At 32.6% G+C, this 17,112-nt stretch overlaps 1 protein-coding gene and 1 long non-coding RNA gene across 6 annotated transcripts; both read left to right on the top strand.

Annotated features, from left to right (window-relative positions):
- Positions 1–2,555: 2,555 nt before the first annotated feature.
- LOC144545329 (uncharacterized) lies at positions 2,556–4,918 on the top strand. 2 transcript variants are annotated; one of them, XR_013508475.1, is made up of 5 exons: positions 2,556–2,911; positions 3,497–3,582; positions 3,697–3,734; positions 4,076–4,145; positions 4,682–4,918. It is a non-coding gene; the product is annotated as an uncharacterized LOC144545329 (long non-coding RNA). The 2 variants fall into 2 exon arrangements; XR_013508474.1 differs by having other exon boundaries at positions 3,500–3,582.
- Positions 4,919–10,184: 5,266 nt separating this feature from the next.
- Positions 10,185–16,725, top strand: LOC144544924 (putative LRR receptor-like serine/threonine-protein kinase At1g51880). Of its 4 annotated transcripts, none has more exons than XM_078293484.1 (13): positions 10,185–10,492; positions 10,764–11,322; positions 11,634–12,097; positions 12,181–12,340; positions 12,494–12,565; positions 13,210–13,281; positions 13,363–13,446; positions 13,867–13,995; positions 14,327–14,558; positions 14,670–14,796; positions 14,903–14,962; positions 15,334–15,523; positions 16,058–16,725. In XM_078293484.1, the coding sequence occupies exons 1-13, from the start codon at positions 10,414–10,416 to the stop codon at positions 16,488–16,490; spliced, it is 2,661 nt and encodes an 886-aa protein (XP_078149610.1). In that variant the 5' UTR covers positions 10,185–10,413; the 3' UTR covers positions 16,491–16,725. The 4 variants fall into 4 exon arrangements, with proteins under 4 accessions (XP_078149610.1, XP_078149607.1, XP_078149609.1 ...); XM_078293481.1 differs by having other exon boundaries at positions 13,867–13,991; positions 14,233–14,558; XM_078293483.1 differs by having other exon boundaries at positions 12,202–12,340; positions 13,867–13,991; positions 14,233–14,558.
- The last annotated feature ends 387 nt before the right edge of the window (positions 16,726–17,112 follow it).

Consider the following 17,112-nt stretch of genomic DNA (forward strand, 5'->3'; position numbering starts at 1 on the left):
GGATTTTGAAATTTCAAATTTCCACCGGAAGCATTTCGGCCCATATGCTAGAGGAAGCGCGTTAGCCGTACTATATATATATATATATATATAGAGTAAGGCTACCATACATTGCAATGCATAGGCATTTTTGTGCATTGGACTATAAATCACTGGATTCAAAGCCCAAATAACCGATCCAAACCGTTCATCTTGTGCTCCATATTAATATGTGCTTGGAGACCAAATTTTACATTTTTTGAATTTTTTTTACTATTTATTAAGCCACTTTGAAAATTGCTGATCCAACGGTAACAGTAAAATGTATATATATGGAGTAAGGCTACCATACATAAATTTTAGAAATTTCTGTTTATACTCAAATTTCTGTTTCATTCTACTCAAATTGCATAATTTATACCCTAAATTTCTGTTTATACCCCCTTTAGGTTGATTTTGTAAAATTGAGTTGAACCCTAAATTTCTGTCTATTAGAGTATCAAAGATGGACAAGTACTATAAGAGGACATCTAAATCTCCAATTGATTCAACTTCACAAGAATCACATGAGGTCGATATTGTTGAACAAGAACCTCCCTTTGATCCTGCCCTAAGGCCACCTATATCTGAATATAATCCAAATGAGCATGACAGAATTCGTCAATTTTATCTAGTAAAAGGCCCATGTCAACCTAATAACCATGATTTTCCCCAAAGAGATATAGTCATTGGCTTGAAAATTTCGTACTTATTGTTGGATTATTGAAGTTATTAGATCAATAGATGAATTCTTGAATTGTTGAATTTTTTTAAAATTTTCATATTTATTGGTGAATTGTTGGACTTATCGGATCATTGTATAAATCGTTGAATTTGTTGAAAATTTTGTATCTATTGTTGAATTATTCTGCCCACCTCTGGCTCAAATTCTGGCTACGCCACTATATATACACACACACACACATATATGTAGATATATATATATATACACACACACACATAGAGGTTGACTAAGATCAAAGTAGTAGTTCCTAAGCTTTGGTGCTACCAATTCGTTTTTTATTTTTCAAAGTTCAAAACGTCGATCGAACCATTCAAGTTGATCTCTATATTAAAATATGCCTGAAGACCAAATTTTACATTTTTCTGAATTTTTTTACTATTTATTAAGCCACTTTGAAAATCGTTGATCCAACAGTGGCTTCTGATTTTACTGTTTTGTTAAGCCACCGTTGGATCAGTGATTTTCAAAGTAGCTTAATAAATAGTAAAAAAATTTAGAAAAATGTAAAATTTGGTCTCTAAGCATATTTTAATATAGAGATTGACTTGAACGGTTCGAATCGACGTTTTGAAATTTGAAAATTGAAAAATGAATTGGTAGTACCAAAGCTCAGGAACTACCACTTTGATCTTAGCTAACGTCCACACACATATATATGTAGATGTATATATATACAAACACACACACACACACACACACATATATACACATATAGAGTAAGGCTACCATGCTTTGCAAATTAAAGTTTGTGTTTTAATTTGCGCTCATATGTCTAATTTCAAAGTTCAAATAGTCAATCCGAATTTCTCAACATGTTCTTCATATTAAAATGTGCTTGGATACCAAATTTTATATTTTTTTGGAAATTTTTTACTATTTGTGGAGAATTTTTCAAAATCAATGTTTTTCAGAAAATTCTGGACCATAAAAAACAATGATTTTCAAAATTTCTAAAAAAATAGTAAATAATTTCCAAAAAATATAAAATTTGGTCTCCAAGCAAAATTTAATATAGATATCAACTTGAATGGTTTGGATTGACTATTTGAACTTTGAAACTTGAGATATGAGCGTAAATTAAAACACCCACTTTAATTTGCAAAGTATTGTAGTGTAAGTGATATTTGCCATCGGTTGAGTCATCGAAACAGATGACAAAGCTAAGTTATCTAAGACTTGTCAAATGCAACTCAAACAAAATATATGTTGTTAAGCACCATTGACATCGGTCGAAAAACGCAAGAGATGTCGACTAGTGGAAAAACTAGAATCAGGATCGGCCTATTTGGATCGGCTATATGAAACAACTGATCCTAATAACTATCTGGATCGGTTTTTTTAAAAAAACCGATCCTAAAAACTATTCAGATCGGGTTTTATGGTCAACCGATCCTAATTTATAAACTATTAGGATCAGTTGTTTGTTAGAACCGATCCAGATACTATCAAGATCGGTTTTTATAGACAACCGATCCTAATAGTTCATTAATTAGGATTGGTTGTTTGTAAAAACCGATCCTGATAGTATCTGGATCGGTTCTAACAAACAACTGATCCTAATAGTTAATTAATTAGGATCGGTTCTTTATAATAACTGATCCTAATAGTATCAGGATCGGTTATTTCGAAAGAACCGATCCTGATAGTATTAGAATCGGACTTCTCAAAATAACTGATCCTGATTATTTTTAGTATCGGTTTTTTTCAAATTAACCGATCCAGATAGATTTTTTATTTGGCACTAGGGTTCTTTATTTTCGTTTCGCGGCTCTCCCAATCTCTTTCGTTTTCAACTTCGAAAATAATAATCTGCCTCTCCCAATCTCTCTCTATCTCCGTCTCGCCCAATCTCTCTCAACTCCTCCGTCTCTCCCTCTCATTCTCCGCCAGTCTCGTCACCCTCTCCGCCACTGCCACCGGTCTCTCCCTCTCATTCTCCGCCACTGCCACCGATCTCTCCCTCTCATTCTCCGCCACTGCCACCAGTTTCCGTCGGTGAGAGCGGCGATCGTCTCACTCGCGCTGCTAAAGTTAGTTTAGATAGTTTTATCTTTGATTAATGAAAATTAGAGAAATTGCAAAGACCAATTGAGTGCTCGTAGCTTGGATAAACTGGAGGCGGCTATTTCCCTTCTTTTCTTCTCCGAGGTTTATTTCTCTACTCTACTCTACCTCGCTTTATTTCTGGTTCGTGTTTAGTTCTTTTTTATTGCTACCAATTTGTGTGAGGTTGTTTTATTAGTTAGTCGATTTGTATTTTAGATTTCTTGATAAATTGATGATTTTGTAAGTGGATTCCTTTAAAAATAGTTTATCTCCTTACTGAATTCCAAGAAGTATTCTTTCTAATTAGCTCCCAATTTCTCTCATCTTTTGCTTAATTAGTTGCATAAAACTGAAATAAATATATTCAATTTCAAGCCCTCGCTTGGATAAACCTATCTTTTAGTTCTTTCGACCAACAGTTGCATGCTCAAGTTGCTCTTTTGAGAGGTTTATAATATATCCTTGCATTCACCTGCATTTAGTTGTACTGTTCTAAAGACTTGTTGTTTAGTTATTTGGTTTGCTTCAAAGGTTTTCAAATTTTAGATTGGGATTTTGATGTAAGAATTATATTTCCAAGAAATAACTTATTTTGTCAGAAGAGAAAATTGAAAAATCATTCATTTGTTCTGAGAATTAGGTTGCTTTGACAAATAACAGCTTTCTTTTTTTTTTTTTTTTTAAAAGAAGAAAATTTAATAGGATGGATCGAAAGAAGAAGAAAATTGCGATGGCGAAAGAAATGTCCATTATATGCATTATCCATTTATCAGGTATACATAATAACACTCTAGTTATTTCAATTTATATATTTTATAATTTCTTCTAATAAGTTTGGGCATAACTAATATTAATCTGATATAAACATTTTTACTTTACATAAATAGGAATGGGCCAGCGACCATGATGAAATCGATGTTCAAAGGTATGAAATGATAACCTTTTATAAGTTTACATTAGTAGTGTTTAGTTTTTGTTGTTATTGTTTAGATCTGTGTGTAATTTAGGGGGTACATATATTGACAGAGCCAGTGCCAGTACCGGTGCTGTTCAACATTCATATGATGTGCCATATTGTAGCATACCAACTGTACCAACTGTGATAAATTGTCCTACAGATACTAGTAACATGCTGCCTGAACTAATTGATGAACTAATTGAGGATGATCAAAGGTAAAAATAAACATAGCTGTATTTCTTGCCCCAAATATGCATATGCTCCCTTCTTCTAATAAGTTGCTCACCATTCTCTATTTTTCATTTTAGGAGGTTAATATATATTCAAGGCATGCTAGAGTGCGACTCGTTGGTATATGAGGGGCTTGACTGTACCAGTGTAAGCCTTTTTCTTTTCTGAACTGATTCTATAGTTCTTGGTTTTATTTGGGTATAGTTCCTGATTATGGCTTTTGGGTATTTTGGGTGTTTTTGTGTTTTTAGTTGGTAATTTGGGTTAATTATGCAAATTTGACCAACATATTACACGAGTATAATCAATATACAAGGGTGTGTTTGTTTGTGTAGATTTAGATATACTCAAATTGAACCTAATACAGCAAGCAATTGGCCACCATATTTGCATGTTGTTTATGACTACAAAAACATAAATATTTTTATTTACGATCTTGCTCATTAACCATTGCTCTTTTTGGGAGGTGTGAATGCACAACATTTAAACACTTCGGTCTATTTCTGCTACTTAGTTAACTTAATTTTTGTATGAAATCTTCAACAGAACTGTATGGTCTATTTCTGCTACTTAGTTAACTTAATTTTTGTATGAAATCTTCAACAGAACTATATGGTCTATTTCTGCTACTTAACTTAATTTTTGTATGAAATCTTCAACACTTGGCTTTTATATCCTTATAGAGCTTGCCATCTTGGACTGCGCTGGATGATGGAGAAAGTGATTTTGAGGTGGTATCAGACCTTGAGGCAGATTGAAAAATGGAGTCACGCTTGAAGTCTCAAAGTTAGTTAGTATAGACTGTAATAAATATGTACTGCTGTGTGTAAGTATTAAAATACTGGTTTAGGAATTAGTATTTTTCTTAAGCTTGTGTATTAGTTAGAACTACTCATGTATAATTTTAATGGTTAATGAAATGGACCATCGGGTATGAGATTTTAGATTTTTTTTTCTACCAATAGTGCATAATATAGCTAGCCAAATACAAAAATGTTTTTTAAAAAAAAAAAGAAAAAAAAAAGTAGTTTCAGGTTCGGCTATTTCTAAAGTCCGACCTTGATAGTGTATAATTAGGTTCGGCTGTTGCAATTGCCCGATCTTGAAAGTTCAAATTAGGAACGGCTGTTTTAATTGTCCGATCTTGAAAGTTCAAATTAGGATCGGCTGTTTTAATTGTCCGATCTTGAAAGTCAGAATTAGGATCGGTTATATTAAACAACCGATCCTGATAGTTACTATCTGGATCGGTTGTTTAAACAACCGATCCTGATAGTTATTATCTGGATCGGTTATTTAACCGATCCTGATTATTGTAGTATCAGTATCGCCTTCATCAGGATCGGTTGTAATCCGATACTAATATGCGTGTATAACCGATCCTGATTCTATAGTTTCCACCAGTGGTCATTACATGGCTAACAATGTTAATTTATAACACTGTTTGGAAGCAACGCCATTGGTTCATTACCTCGACCCCAATGATGTTACACCATTAAATGACTTAGTTAACGATTGAACAACTATTATTCCCATTTGTTCATCACCTCGAATATATGGCCTTAGGTAACATAAAATGCTATTTCCTGATATTGATGTTTAATTTGTTGGTGGAATCGGTACCACGTCTATTGTAATAAAAATATTGACAACTTGATTTTATATATTATTTTGAGCTATTTGACTTCAATTAATACTTTGCTCATTACTATGCAAATTGAAGTCAACATCTATAATTAGTATTAATTGAAGTCAAACAGCTATAATTAGCTCAAATTAAAAATATTGGCAATTTATTTATAGCTGTTTGACTTCAATTAAACAATCAATTTGTTCATCACCTTGAAAATAAAATATTGACAACTTGCTCCAATATTATTGTTATATGAGAAGGGTTAAAATGCACCATCTCTTTTGTACTCCTAACGTGCATCCTTCTCTCACATCTTCATTTTTAAAGTTCAAATAGGCGATTTGAATCTTCTAACGTGTTCTTCATATTAAAATATGCTTGGAGACCAAATTCAGCAAAGTGCTGATTTCCAAATAGACCAAATTTTCAAATAGACCAAATTCATATTAAAATCTTCTAAAGTTCAAATAGACCAAATTTTACATTTTTTGGAAATTTTTTACTATTTATTTTAGAATTTTTTTATTAAACTAAACAATAATAAAAAATTCAGCAAAGTGCTGATTTTCAAAAATTCTGAAAAAATAGTAAAAAATTTCCAAAAAATGTAAAATTTGGTCTCCATGCACATTTTAATATGAAAAACACGTTGAAAGGTTTGAATCAACTATTTAAACTTTGAAAATGAAAATATGATGAGAGGATGCACGTTAGGAGCATAAAAGGAAGGGTGCATTTTAACCCTCCTCTTGTTATATCAGTCATTCAAAATCAAAATTAAATAGTTCAGAGACTCTAGGTAACATAAAAAAATCTCAATGGATAACCGTGAGATCAGAGTGCAGTCAGCAGGTATTGCAAAATTTCTGATTACTCCAGAAATTTGAAGAACCAATCTTCTTTCTTCTTATTTTGGTATACAAATTACTACGTAACGAGCATGACATCATTGTATTAATTTATGTTTTCTTTTGGAAAGTCAAATTTTCATTTTCTAATTGTACTAAATTAAACATAATTAATTCATTTTATCAAACTGTTGCATTACAAAAAGCAGCCTAACTTCATTCTTGGTTATTTTCAAGGGGAGGAAAACATCTGATTGGCCTCCTTGAAAAGAATTAATGGTTCTGTGGCGCATAATTCTTCTGCTAATATTCGCAGTTACAATTCGAGTTCATAGCCAGCTTGATTCTAACGGTTAACCTCTTCATATGTAAATCTTCCCTCTCTTTTTACATACACAAGTGCAGAAAAAGCCATCATACATGATCCAAAAAGTTAATGACACACGGTTACACAACCGTGTCAGTGAGCTAACATACACAGTCAATAGAAATGAGCCGTGTCAGATCTCCAAAATAAAAGACACTAAAAATAATGATTTCTACACGGTCGAAGTAACCGTGTACAATAACAATAATTACATACATGGTTTGTACAAGACATCCATGAATTATTTTCTTAATCCTACACGGTTTGCTATTTAGAACCATGTGTGTGTTTTTTTTTAATGATTTATAATAGGCTAACACCCATATTTAATAGCCATTAAACATACAATATTACACATCCTTAATTCATTTACAAAACCACAGTATACAAAATAAATATTTATTTATAATTCAACATGCATAAAATAGGATTCAATATTTCAACATTTAACATGCATATACATTCATAATTCAACAGATCAGTTGCCGAATTCGGAGAAAAGAGAAATCCCCAAAACATGGTTTGCTTGTTCACCATAATAAATAAGTAAAAATTATAAAAATAATTTTAAACAAATAAAACCCACAAACAGAACCTGAGGCATGGCATAAGTAAGCAAAGGCGATGAGGCATTGCATGGTACTTTACACCATGCCATGAAATGTCCGCGCCTTGTACACTATGCCACCTCTGATTTTGCTTTCGGGTGAGGTAATCAAGAATTGTCATTGGTTTCACAAGCTACTCCTTGCTCATATTTCTTCCCTATCATAATTTGCAAATATACAACATTAATAAAGTCATGAGTTAATGAGACGCCCATGAAGCACTAGCAAAACAATAGCTAAAAATAGTTCACAACGGATGCACTGCCAAAAATAGTTCAATTGCAAACGTTTGATGAAAGAAATGTGGGACAAGACAAGAATTTTCAAATATCAATTAAATGAAGTCAAACACCTAAAAAAGAAAGAAAGATAAAATGCTCTTTTATGATGTTGTGGTTTACTAGTGGGATCAGGACCACGTCTATTGTAATAAAAATATTGACCACTTGCTCCTATATTATTGTTAGAGTAAGGCTACGATGATATGGGTTGCATAGAGGGCTACGGTGCTATGGTTCAATATTTGAGTTTTCAAAATTATAATGATTGATCCGAACCGTTAATCTTGTTCTCTATATTAAAATATGTGTTTGGATACCAAATTTTATATTTTTTTGAAAAATTTTACTATTTTTTTAGATAGGTAGAAAATAACTTGATCTAAAAAATTCTGCACCATTCAGATATTGATTTTCTACCTATCTAAAAAAATAGTAAAATTTTTCCAAAAAATGTAAAATTTGGTCTCCAAACACATATTAATATGGAGAACAAGATGAACTGTTCAGATCGACCGTTCAGATTTTAAAAACTCGAATATTGAGCCATAGCACTGTAGCCCTCTATGCAACCCATAGCACCGTAGCCTTACTCTATTTGTTATATCGGTCATTCAAAATGAACCGAGTCCGAGTTGGAACCATAGTGACAAATGAAAAATTCGGATTTGGTTCGACTGGTTCAAAAATTTGTGATTCGGGTATAATTCGGATATAATTCGGAAATGATTTGTTTTTACAAGGAAGCAAAAAAAAAATTGGAGGAAATTTTTTTTTTTGAGAAAGTGCTCAAATATTTAGAATTATACATATAATATTATTTTTCTTCCTTTGACATTCAAAATTCTGAAATAAAAAAGTTGATTTAAAGTGGTTTGGGAATTTGGGCTTTGAAATAGAAGTATATTCTCTCCTATACCACTTGGTGGGGTCCACATCTTATTCAAAATTCAAAAGCTTTTAGCCTCAGCCTCACCCACGTGGCCACGTGGTGCCTCAGTCTCACCTCAAAAGCATGGACTACGGAGCAAAATATTATACCGAGCAACGAGTTTTTTGAATAAAATGCGATTAACTCGTAAAAAACATATTATTTGTGAATAAATCAGTAAAAATTTGGTCAACCGTTTTATTCATTGTTCGGTTTGGTAACCTCTAAAAAACGTTTCATTTGCATTTTGTACACGAATAAAATGCGAATCATGTTACTATGGTTGGAACAGCATCAGTCAGGTCCGAGCCTATATTTATCCGAGTTTCTCGTCCGAGCAATTTTTCATCGAAAATCGGTTTAACTGGATTGCACTACTACAAAAAACGCGACTATAAATGGTCAAAAAAGCTATTGACATGGTTCTGTGATCGTGCCCACACGCATCATGTATGAAAAAGTCAATACATCATACGTAGTTGCAGAACTGTGTATATATAGTACTAATATACACGGTCCCTACAAGTGAACCTTGTCAGATCTTTAAAGAAGCATCGAAACTGGAGATTTACACACAGTCACAGTAGCTGTGTATGATTTTCGAAACCATACATGCCTATTTAATACAAACCGTGTATGATTTCTATTTTTTTTATTCAATTTGTGATTGGCTAGCCATTAAAGGGAGGATTGACATAGATCAAATGAGGGTCAATTGGTGACCCCCATTTATGTCCAAAAACTAATTATTACATCTACTTTTGTTGTTTTGTTGTATAGTTTATAGTTAAATGTGATGAGTACCTTAAAAATGATCTCCATAAAATTTTTGAAAAATTTATATTGATAATTCCCATTCATTTTCAAGAAAAAAAAAAGATCATTATACAATGTGTACAACTTAGAGACCTGTAGCTCTCTCTCTTTACATGTCTCTGACTCTCTCTCTCCCTTCCAGCACTCAAATCCGACCAAATATTACCCCAAAATTCAAATGTCTAATTTTGTATAATTAATGTTTTTGTAATAGTCTTGATTCGGCAGAGTTGACCATTTTCCTTCTTTCTATATTTTTTGAGTAAATCCTTCTTTCTATATTTCAGTGTAATCTTTTATCTTAATATAATTTTTTGAACAAATAACTCAATTTTTTCTTATTTTTTTACTAGAAAACAAACTTCTGACAAAATTTGATTTTCCAATCCAATTTGGCCGATTTCTATCAATTCATCCGATTTCGATTCTATATTCATGTGAACGATTCCGATTCCAATTTTCAGAGCCATATTAAAAATTGAGTAGTTCCCACTTCCAGCCTACATAAAAAATCACATTGGGTTTAATCTTAGATTTCTTGACCTGTAGTTCCCAATTTTCAGAGCCATATTAAAAATTGAGTAGTTCCCACTTCCAGCCATATCATGATGTCATGCTTGTCACAAAAAGTACCAGATTGATAACCGTCAGATCAAGTATTGTGAAATAAACGGATGATAATGCATCTGATTAGTACTCCAGAGATATGAAGACCTAATCCTCTTTCTTCTTTCTTTGGTATACATATGTGACAAGCATGACATCATGATATTAATTAATGTTTTCCTTTCTAAAGTCAAATTTTCATTTTGTAGTTGTAGTAAATTAAACATTAATTCATTTTTATCAAACTGTTTGCATTATAAAAGCAGCATAACTTCATTTTTGGTTATTTCAAGGGGAGAAAAACATCTGATTGGCATCCTTGAGAAGAATGGTTCTGTGGCGCATAATACTTCTGCTAATATTCGCAGTTACAATTCATCAAGTTCATAGCCAGCTTGATTCTAACGGTATCCTCTTTTTAAGCAAATCTTCTCTCTCTCTCTCTCTCTTCTTTACATAGTTGTGTGTGGGACGATTTTGTCTGACTTCCTTGGGCTAACTTATTCCTTAAAAAAATTGTTGAACTCTGCTTATTAGTTTATGTTCTAATTAGGATATGATAACATAATCATTTTGAGTATACATAGAACATCAATCTGTTTTGGTACTTTGTAGCTTGATTGTAAAGTTTCTTAAAAAAAAAAAAAAAAACTTCTGGTGATTTTTTATTTTTTACAGGATTCCTGAGCATTGACTGTGGGCTTTCTGTAAACTCTAGCTATATCGACAGTGAAACAAAATTAACTTATGTATCCGATGAGCAATTCATCGACACAGGAGTCACATCCCAAATCTCTTCCTCCTACATCATCTCAAATAGCCCACTTAAAGAATTGGAAACTGTTAGAAGCTTTCCCACTGGAATTCGAAACTGCTACACCTTAAGATCCATGACAGTAGGCTTTAAGTATCTTATAAGGGCAACATTCTATTATGCAAATTATGATAACTTAAATAAACCCCCTACTTTTGATATTTATTTGGGAATCGATTTTTGGGATACAGTAGAAACATTTAATGATGGTGACACTTTTTATTATCATGAAATTATTGTCCTTGCTGCCGCCAATTACATACAAGTTTGTCTGGTTAATAAAAATCTTGGCAATCCGTTTATCTCTTCGTTACACTTGAGGCAACTGAATTCGAAAATTTATCAATTTGCAAATGCAACCCAATCTTTGATTTTGGTGGAGAGGAAAGATTTAGGAGGAAGCAAAGATATTTCGTTCTTACGGTCAGTGTGCAAAGACCTATCTCTTACTTGAATCTTTTCAATTTGTACTTATCTAATCATTTTGTCAAAAACTAGTTTTATTTACTTTAAAATACTATACCTATTTTCCAAAATATTTTGTGGCAACTTATATTATTGCAATGTAAAAAAGTTTCAATTTGTTAATTAATTGGAGCACTGACTGATTAAAATAGAAGCATATATATATATAGTACTTATCCCGCTAAAGATAGTAAATTAAAGAAGTATTATAATATGGTGATAAATACTCTTTTTTCCTTCCTCTGTTGCTTGATTTGCACCAAAAATAGGTACCCTCAAGATAAGTATGACCGGTGGTGGTTTCCGGAGACATTGACGGGAACAATAGATATCTCAACAAACTCCACCTTAGTACCTGATGTTGACTTTGAGCCGCCGTCTGTTGTGATGCAGACTGCTGCCACCACTTCAAGTATCCTAAAACCCCTTAACATTAATTGGACAGTCGACAACAAGTCCACTACATATTATTGGATTCTTCATTTCTATGAGATCCAGCCACCATTGATTGGTCGAAGGGAATTTGATACACTTATGAATGGAAAAAAGGTACTCAATGAACCAACTATCCCGCAGACTTCGCACTGGACAACTATCTGGTGGCGTGGTGTTACTAATTATAACATCTCACTCGTGGCAACTTCCAATTCGACTCTTCCGCCCCTATTGAATGCATATGAACTGTATAAAATTGCACCCGTGGGGGTCACAGGCACTACGTACAGTGCAGATGGTAATTTTCTGGATGATATCTTCAAAAGCTACTTAGAAAAATTTAGTCTTATTACATTAAAAAAAATAGATTTTTCAAGGTAGATATGCTGTTTTTACTCGCAGTCGCTGCCATTAATAGTATCAAGCAGGATCATCAGATAAAAAAAGGGTGGAGTGGCGATCCTTGTCTTCCAAAAGAGTTCATATGGACTGGTGTCAGCTGCACCTCCAACTTATCCAACATAATAAGGATCACATCCTTGTCAGTTCTTTCCCCTCTTTTTTCTCTCCCCAATTTTCATAATAAAAGACTCAAGTGTGAATTATATATTTTTTTCATATTTTGTTTTGTATTAACGATAAGCTAAGATAATTAGGTCCATCTACTGAACTATTTCTTTTTTTTTGGTTTCAGAAATTTATCATCTAGTGGATTGACAGGTCCATTGAGTTCTTACTTTGGAAATCTTAATGCGCTTGTGTCATTGTAAGTTTGTTCAACCTAAGATCCAACACTTCCCTTTTTTGTTTAACCATGGAACCTAATTATTTTGTTTAATGGATTTGGTTTCAAAGCGTATGAAATATTATACTAACTTAAGATTCAACAAACTAAAATTGCTTAAAGGTGAAATTTGGACTAAAGGATTTGGTTTCAAAATCTAATGTTACATACCAGTCATTTCAGTCAATTTTTTTGGGTCAAAATAAACTCATATAGAAATAGCAAAACTCCCTATGAATTTGGCCAATCCAGTTGGGAATAGCTGATTAATTCTGGTTTAACTAGGCTGATCCAGTTTGGAATTGGCATAGCTTTTCAACAAAGTTATTGTGGAAGGACATATTTAAAGTACACTTGTATTTCTTTTGTGTTGTTGGAAATGTTTACTTTGTCAACAGCCGGCTTACATATTGACTATAACTTCATCAGTTTAATGACTTTATCGCATCTCTTTTTTTTTTAATGTCACTGTCTCAAAGGGCCATTGACGATTTCAGTGATAAATAAGATTATATACATAGATAATTACATCACAACTAATTTTAATCTAATTACAACTCATTTTGTTTCCTATGTATACAATATAAACACATTTCTTCACTAACTACCGCTTCTTACTTTTTCAGGGATTTATCTAGCAATGACTTGTCTGGATCTCTTCCTACTAATCTAGACCAATTAACAGCTCTCACACACCTGTATGCAATTCAAAAGTATCCTCAATATTCGGTTTCTGTTCTGACTAAAACCATTTCATAATTATTTTGTTAATTTTTCAGTGACATAAGAGGAAATAGCAAGATTTCGACCACCCTTCCTCTTGGGCTTCAGAAAAAAGTAGAAAATGGAAGCCTAACATATATGTAGGCTTTTTTCCATCAAATGATAGCAACTAGTTTTCATTTATGACTTATGATTTACTGCATCATTTTTTATATTGATATAAATACAAATAATATAGATACATACATATAATTAAGTAGATACAAATAAATATAAGTTCCCATATAACTGCCATGATTCAACTCTAATATTTATTTGAATAGAAAACAAACAAAAAAAATTATCCCAACAACTAAGAGAGGAGCTAAAGACTAGTCATGCATTGCATTGCTGGTTGTGAGAGAGAAGTTAGGATGTTAATTTTCCTTTCAAAAAAAGGTTTCTTTGATGACCAAGTAAACATCTTACTTTTTAATGTCTCAATATAAATTTAAACAATGTTGGCAGGCTCTAATAAGTAATTTCCATTGACTTTGATTCTTTAATATTTTGGATGTTAGGTATGCAGATATAAATCCGACTTCATCTGGTTCTTCAAAGAAGACTATTATAATTATAATACCAATCCTGTTGCTGGTTATAATAGCAGTGGTCGTTGCAACTGTCTGTTATTTGAGAAAAAAAAGTAAGTTCTGTTTCATTAGATCTTTTTTCCCTTCTTGCTTAACAATACCACTCCTCTCATCTTTTTATATATACAGATGATATGTGTGATTAATCTGCACATTATATATTAAGCCACTAATTTCCTCCAAGCATTTTAATGGAAAAATGGCAAACTGCTTACAATAAAAAACAGTTTATACATACATCTTTATAAATAAAGTGTCCATACGTAAATGTACATCTCTAAATTTTATATACAGATAAACAATCAATGGTCACCGCAGCAAATGATCATGCCATAAATTATGAAAATATCCCACAAGAAGGCAACCCCAACGGAAATTATGCTGGAAGTGCCTCTGCAATTTCAAATCAACCTAAAGAAGAAGCACAAGGTATTCCGAATATTAATAATCGTCAGTTCAGTTACAATGATATCAAGAGAATCACAAATGATTTCAAGAATAATATTGGCACTGGAGGATTTGGAAGTGTGTATTCGGGCTACCTGGAAAATGGACTCCAAGTTGCCATTAAGGTGCTCTCTCAATCATCTACACAGGGGGTTAGGGAGTTCATGGCTGAGGTAATCACAATATAGAATATTTATATGTACAGCTATATATATCATACAACTATTTATAGATATTAGTTTCTGAATAGTCTCTGATCATGGTAATAATTAATATATTTTTAGGCCGAAAATTTGACAAGAGTTCATCACAGAAACTTGGTCTCGCTAAGGGGCTATTGCACTGATAAAAGTTGCATGGCGCTTGTGTATGAGTACATGCAGGGAGGAAATCTACATGATAAGCTTAAAGGTGATTATAATCGATTAAAATTCCTCGTGTCTTTTTCTCAAAGTAGTAGGTATAAAATGCCATGTATATAGTATGGGTTATAATGTTTTAGAGTCATCGATTGCAGACAATGAAATGCCTCTTTCTTGGAAGCAACGACTTCGAATTGCATATGAATCTGCACTAGGTTCGTTATGCGAGCACCTCTTATAATTTGTAATAATTTCTCATAAGCTATTCCCATAATGTTGATCCATTCATTTTTAAAATGTATCTGTCAAAAGATTTTATGTAGTGCACTGAATAACAATTTAAAGCTATATGACCTTCAAAAAAAAAAAATTGACCTTGAAAAAAACAATTTAAAGCTATATACTCTTGTATAAAACGTAGTGTAATTCTACTTAGGCAATATTTGCTTTCTTTATTGCAAAAAAAAATATCCCCAATTCTTATCCTAGAACAAATGGATAATATGGCTAACTATAGAGAACATCTTGAGCTTACTGAAATATTGCATAGTAACTAATTAATACAAATGAAACAAATGAAATGAAGGATTGGAGTACTTGCATAAGGCCTGTAATCCACCCCTTATCCATAGAGATATCAAGACCAGCAACATTCTCTTAAATTCGAATCTCGAGGCAAAGATTGCTGATTTTGGGCTCTCCAGGGCTTTTGACAGTGATGCAACAACTCATGTTTCAACGAGAATAGTAGGCACTCCTGGTTATCTAGATCCCGAGTAAGACCTTTTTCGCTATGAAATTCCATCTTTTCTAATTAGTGTTCTCAACATCACTAATTATTTGACAACAATCACAAATGACATCGAAACTGCAAAACATAAAAAAGAAGAAGTGATCTATGCTTAAATTGGCAAATTATAAAATAAGACGTTTGAATTTTAGAGATGGAGCAAATGTATTAAAAGAACAACCATTAAATTAGTTTTGAAATTGTCTCTATTTTGATGGAATGTTAGTGTGATTAATTGAAGATAACATATGTACAATCTTGTGCTCCGATACATTTTGATTTTTTTTTATTGGTTGTCATAGTTACAAGATTAATATATTAACCAAATTTTATTCATGCTGGAAATCTTGCATGCACATGCGTGCGGTATTTCACAATGCACTGATCAGCTAGTATCTTGGATCTAAGAAAATCAAAGAGATATCTACATATGAAAATCTTGTAGAAACTAGAAACTAATTCCTATTAAATGGTTCCAAACTTCTCACACATAGTAAATAACTATGGCATGCATTTTCAGATACTATTTATCAAACCAGATAAGTGCCAAGAGTGACGTGTATAGTTTTGGAGTCGTCATGCTAGAAATCATCACAGGCCGCACCCCTATTATTAAAGAAGGAGGTAACTTGGTACAATGGGTGCATCAAAAACTATCTGGTGGAGATATTGAAAGCATAGTGGACACTAGAATGCAAGAAAAGTATGACATAAACTCAGTCTGGAAGGTTACAGAACTAGCATGTCGGTGTACTGAACCCACCTCATCTCAGAGGCCTACAATGAGTGCAGTAGTTGCTGAGCTAAAGGAAAGCATGGATTTCGAAATGTCGATGGAGGAAGTTCCTATAAAAAGCACAACAAACTTACCAAGTGACGTAAGTCAGGACAGTTCTACTTTTGAGATGACTTATATGGATGGCAAGCCAACAATAGGACCCAGTGTGAGGTAGTTTTGCTTGCCACTAAATTTCATCGGTTGAGTGTTCTGCCATATATGGGAAACAATATATGATTTGTTTCTTGTATATATACAACATTATATATGATTGCATTTGAATTTGGCATTGTACTGTATAACTTTTGTGATTAGATTTGCTTTAGTATATTTTAATATTGATTCTGTATCGCAAAGTGCTATTTTCAATCATTAGCAATGTTTTATATTATTTATTGTGTTTTAATTCCGATGATTCTTTTACCAATTACTTCTCTTAATCCTTAACAGTAATTATCAAACTACTATAAATAGATGAGTTATCATTTGTAATATGTATGAGAGTTGGAAAATATTAATATAGTATACAAATTTCTGCTATCCTTCTTCTCCTTACTATTTCACTCTTCCACTAAATATAAAATAACAGCCATGAATGGGCCAACATATAGAGTATTTTCATACAAATTTTTTTTTCTGAGCCGCAACCCACTTATATAATCTTGATTATTAATCTATCATGCCTAAAATTTAAATTTCCTAGCAGATTCATATTGCCTTAATAAACATTTCCTTTACCACATTATTTCATTAATATTACACTGAAAGTAAACAAATCTTACATTGCAGGTAAACAA

Source organism: Carex rostrata, chromosome 27, assembly GCF_964058835.1.
Source record: "Carex rostrata chromosome 27, lpCarRost1.2, whole genome shotgun sequence".
NCBI classification, from domain to species: domain Eukaryota; kingdom Viridiplantae; phylum Streptophyta; class Magnoliopsida; order Poales; family Cyperaceae; genus Carex; species Carex rostrata.

Coding starts and splice junctions, on each gene's coding strand:
- LOC144544924 (XM_078293481.1), top strand. CDS start 10,414: ATGGTTCTGTGGCGCATAATACTTCTGCTAATATTCGCAGTTACAATT. Junction 12,341..12,493: donor ATAATAAGGATCACATCCTT/GTCAGTTCTTTC, acceptor TTTTGGTTTCAG/AAATTTATCATCTAGTGGAT. Junction 12,566..13,209: donor CTTAATGCGCTTGTGTCATT/GTAAGTTTGTTC, acceptor TTACTTTTTCAG/GGATTTATCTAGCAATGACT.